At 37.4% G+C, this 5,430-nt stretch overlaps 1 protein-coding gene across 1 annotated transcript; it reads left to right on the top strand.

The window, feature by feature from the left end:
- Nucleotides 1–3,855: 3,855 nt before the first annotated feature.
- On the top strand, nt 3,856–4,482 carry LOC135226262 (uncharacterized). The gene has a single exon (XM_064265700.1). It carries the CDS (start codon nt 3,856–3,858, stop codon nt 4,480–4,482), a length of 627 nt encoding a protein of 208 aa, XP_064121770.1.
- Nucleotides 4,483–5,430: the final 948 nt, after the last annotated feature.

Here is a 5,430-nt window from a genome sequence, read left to right as displayed (position 1 = left end):
GTAGACTATAATTTCTTAGGACACTTATTTTGGGAGTTAGACTAATAATCGAAGTGTTTTTGGATTTATTAACATATTTTGTTTGTTTGTTCATAATGACAATTATCAGTGGAGAGGATTCAGAGTTCCATAAAGGTGTACTGCTTTTGCTTGTATTTAAATTTTTGTTTTTATGGTCATTGTTGCCCAAGAAAGGTATAGCCCTTCTGTTACGTATAGCCAATCATCCATCGAGAAAGAGGGAAGAATGCTGTCATAAGTTACGTAACGAGTGCGTTCGAAACCTTATCTCTGAGTAAGGTTGGCCCGTCTTCAAAAAAAAAAGAAAAAACAAAATCACTTTTTACATTATAAGTACCAAATTTATTCAACCTACGTAATGCAGAATGCAGTCCAAATTTATGTGTAGATAAAATGTGTATTCTGAATAAGCGTTATATCTATGAAATGCATAGATAAAAGTTATTGCCAAAAAAACCGTGTACAGAAGCCCTGAATCTCATAGTAGGTGTCCACGCTTGTAGCTGTTAGTGAAGCTATTTCTCTCGTTGTGATTTCCTCGTTGTAATTTCCTTGTGCTCTCAATATTTGCACTATCTTTTGCCTCTGTTGCTGCGCAATTCTCACCAATTCCCACCAAATTCGCTCGTTTCTGGAAGGTTTTGTTTCATATTTGACGCCTACTGGGAGCACGGGCTCACGATTATAGAGAGGGAAGAATGGAGAGAATCCAGTAGATTTATTGAACTGACGTCCTGTGAGCAAACATTACTCCACTGAGGCAGGAAACCCACTTGTTGTCATTTTCTTCGAGTTTTTTCAGTAGTTTTTCTCTTATCGTGCGATTCTATAGCATTCAAAGTTGACTTAGACAGTTACTGAAGACCTTATGAGGGAGTTTGCATTATGCGTATAATAGCGAATTGGGTTGTGGGTTGTGGGGGGTGGGGGTAGGGGGAAGTGCATATTATACGATTAACAATGTCGGGTGAGTGTTTCTTATACGTATGATAAATGTCTGAAGAGTCGAATTAGACGGGAGTGTAAAATATACATGACACCAGAGCTGAGCTTCAGTATATATATATGTATATATATATATATATATATATATATATATATATATATATATATATATATATATATATATATATCTCTCTCTCTCTCTCTCTCTCTCTCTCTCTCTCTCTCAGAAGACCTTGGTGAGTAAACAAGCAAAAATGCCGGTAAATCAAGTTTTAATGTCGGAGGAAAATATCTCCCATTTGATATCAAATAAGAGAATGAAATTCCTTCTCTGGAAAAACTTGGGTGTCATAAATTGTTATTGGCCTTCAAGAAGTAATTTCACGACGGATTGCTTTTATTCAGTGACCCTGAGAATTCTTCTTCTTTTTCTTCTTTCTTCTTGTTCTTGTTCTTCTTATTCGTTCCTCGTAGTAGCATGAGTCTTAAAATGGAGGAACAACTCCACAGTTATGTAACAGTTATTTTGAAAGATATTTGTATAGTTACAAAACTATGGATTTGTGTCTCCATTATTATTATTATTATTATTATTATTATTATTATTATTATTCTTATTATTATTATTGATTATTATAAGTTAACAAGGCTAATGTCTCTCATTATAGAAAACGCCTCTACACTGGAACTATATCACCATTTATTTAAAGTAATAGGCCATATAGACGGCTAACTCTGTATTCTTGTCTAGCCAGACCCGAACTAAACTATTCTATATATAATAAAAAGGAAAGGTTAAGAAGAAAAGCGTAGGTCTGGTTTTCGGAGACAAATAAAAAGATTTTGCATTCTGTAAAATCGCCACGTCTCCGATGAAACCGAAATGCGGGGGGGTGGGGGGGGGTTGGGGGATGGGGATGAGTATTATTGGCCCGTCAGGAAAAAGAATCTAAAGCACTAATTACCAGAGGGGAATGGCCATGAAAATTAATTAAAGGACAGCGAAATGGTCGAATGATTTATCTTATCCAGGATTGGAAAATCCTGGAATGGCGTCCTCGGAGAATTGATTAGAAAAGAGTTGACACTTCGAAATCCATTGCTGTAGTTGTTGGTGTAAAGACAATAATGGTTAGTATTTAGATTTTTGCTTTTGTATTTGTTAAGATGATTGAAATTAGGTCAAATTTTTTTAAAAAGGTGGGGTGGAGGGCCATTGAAACGCGATGCCTAAAGGTTTAGTTATGAAAAGTACAAAATGCGTCTTACTTTTATGTACCTACCTACCCTCGTCGTAACGGTTGAACGAATTCGTAGCACCTCTAACTGTCTTTCTCTCCATTTCAGTTTTTTTTTGACTCGTCATTTTACCATGACATTCATCAAATGTCATAGACGTTGCCTTTTTACAATGTATAAAATGCAAATCTGTGGGATTTAAAAGCAATGTTTTATGTATGCTTTTGTGTTCATACGAAATCGCAGAATACTTTTCAAGCAGAAAACAAGTATTAACCTAGAAGTATTGTTCGTTTAAACGGAATCATGGCTACCCAAGAGTCCTTAAAATACCTTCGACAATTATGCATTTTTTTCAAAAGCAGTTCTTGGTCCTAATCAAAGAGAAGTTTGTATTACATCCAATTATTACATCTCATTATCTGGAAGATAATTGTCGCCAATTATTCTTCAACGGTTAGAAAAATTTTCTTTTTATTAACTTGAGAGTTCGGTCATTATTTGAGGAAGGGCAAATCTTTACAATGTACACGTAAGCGCTATTTGTACATATGAGGGTTACCATGTATCAGATTATAACTTTCTTAATTATTCCATCAGTAGATTTCGAATAAAAGGTTTAAATATCCCGGTAGGTTAACGATTCGTTGTCAAATATCTCTCCCGTGTTGGCCTTCCCGTGTACACTTCACAGTGAATACATTGTTATTGGATATACCACGCTGGCCTTTCCGTGTACACTTTACTATTTAAAACATTTTAGTTTCCCCAAGTACACTTTATTATCACTTTTGTTTCCCCGTGTACACTTTGTAATGTACACTTTTTTATATATCACTTTAATCTCCCGTGTACAAACTGTTACTCAATACTATTCTAGTCTCCCTGTGTACAAATTTGTACTTAATATCGCTCTAGTCTCCCTGTGTACAATTTATTATTTAATATCAGTTTAGTGTGTACAATGTTTTTTTTTCTTTAACCCCCTTAACGTCAGTTTCATCTACCCTTGTACATTGTTACCGAATACAACTTCAATCTTCCCGTGTACACTTTGGTATCCCGAAGACCGGTTAGGCTTCCAAAGACCTGTTTAGTCCTCGGTGATTAACTGACGAAGGCTAATAGCCCCTTGCTTTGAAGACCGGAGACTAAGGGCACTCGGATGGCGGCACCTGGTTACTCTCACTTAGGACTTCAAAGGCACTTCAAAGGCAGTTCCTCTTCAGCCTCGATGAGGAGGAGGTCCGATTGGCCTCTGGGGGGATAATCCTACTGAAAGATCGCCGAAGTGACCCTGAAACGCTGGAAAGCGTGGTATAACGAGGAATTTCTTTTCTACGGTCTACTCAGGTATTATTGTGACCCATTCCTGGAGCATGTTGCAAGTTGCAAGGTTCATTAACCACCTCTCTTGTCATGCGGCCTTGCGGCCGACATACAGGGATGGGTATCCTCAGATGGAGATTATTGGAAAGAATGGTAAATGAGACGGATAAAATTTCGCATATGCAAATTACTGTTTATATTAAACTGAAAAATTAGTTTTTTTGATCATCATTGGCATTGTTAGTTGGGTTGTATGTCTTATTATGGTAATTTTAACCTTTCAGTGTGAAATATGCAGTGTCCTTTACTCACTATTGTACAATGCCTCTCAGGGCTCCAGAAGGACGCGTTTCCTCTGAAGGAGATCTAGAAGCTTACAGGGAGATCCAGAAGGTTGCTGGGAGATCCAGAAGGTTGCTGGGAGATCCAGAAGGTTGCTGGGAGATCAAGAAGGTTACAGGGAGATCCAGAAGGTTCCAGGGAGATCCAGAAGGTTCCAGGGAGATCCAGACGGTTATAGGGAGATCCAGAAGGTTACAGGGAGATCCAGAAGGTTACAGGGAGATCCAGAAGGTTCCAGGGAGATCCAGAAGGTTACAGGGAGATACAGAAGGTTACAGGGAGATCCAGAAAGTTACAGGGAGATCCAGAAAGTTACAGGGAGATCCAGAAGGTTGCTGGGAGATCCAGAAGGTTGCTGGGAGATCAAGAAGGTTACAGGGAGATCAAGAAGGTTACAGGGAGATCCAGAAGGTTACAGGGAGATCCAGAAGGTTCCAGGGAGATTCAGAAGGTTCCAGGGAGGTCCAGAAGGTTACTGGGAGGTCCAGAAGGTTACTGGGAGGTCCAGAAGGTTACTGGGAGATCCAGAAGGTTACAGGGAGATCCAGAAGGTTCCAGGGAGATTCAGAAGGTTATAGGAGATCAAGAAGGTTACAGGAAGTGTAGTAGAGGAAACAGTGAAGGAGAAGGATTATTTGACGATAAACAGGAAAGGGTAATAGATAACAGGCGATAAAGAATAAGATAAAGGAGAGTTGTCTGAGATTTTGTAGAGACTGGAGAAGTGAAAAGAGTTTGTTGGTGATACAGAAAAGGTCAAGAGATTATAAACAGAAAAGACGAAGGATTAGAGTGGGAAACAGAATGTTAAGGAGACCTTTCTGTTTGCCGTGTCTTTCTGTTGTATGGCTGCTTCTGTTCGTTGGCTAGTTCTTGTCATTATTTCATTTTGCCCTTCTCTCTTGCTTCCCTGTTTCTTTTCTGAACCTTTTGATATTCTTTGTCATTAATTTTTTCACGTTTCTGAAATCCCTCTCTTTCGTTTTTTTTTTTTTTTTATTAATTTTTCGTATTTCATTTCCCAGTACATCGAGCGTTAACGCTGTTTCTGTGGGATTAATATTTTGTTACGAATTTTATCCTTTTTAACTTGTTTGTTTATATTATTGGGATTACGTATTTCTTTTGTTTACTTTCTTTCTGTTAATCTTCAGGTATTTATCCTTTTCGACAGCAAATCTTTTTCTTTACTTTGCATTTCACCATTTCCTTCTTTCGTCTTTCTCTTGTCAGTCTTGTTATCCTATTTATTCCTTTTATTTTTCCCCTCTTCGTATTGTTTCCATATGTTTCTTCTTTTCCGTTTTGTCATATTTCTCACTTTTTCCATTCATTTCATTCTCAGGTCTGGGCTGTCATTTCCAGTTTGTTTTTATTCTTCAGATGATAAAATATGCTGATGTAGTTTTTCCATGTTTACTTACCATCGTACCCAAGTCTATCTATTGATGTATTAATTTTGACAATATTTTGACAAGTAATACCTATTGTCTGTACTTAATGTATGCATGATATCCTATTAGATCTTTTTCCTTCGCATTTTTTTTATAACAA

Source organism: Macrobrachium nipponense, chromosome 14 (assembly GCF_015104395.2).
Source record: "Macrobrachium nipponense isolate FS-2020 chromosome 14, ASM1510439v2, whole genome shotgun sequence".
Lineage (NCBI taxonomy): Eukaryota > Metazoa > Arthropoda > Malacostraca > Decapoda > Palaemonidae > Macrobrachium > Macrobrachium nipponense.
Note: the sequence above shows the minus strand (reverse complement) of the source record. Positions and strands in the feature narration are given on the sequence as shown.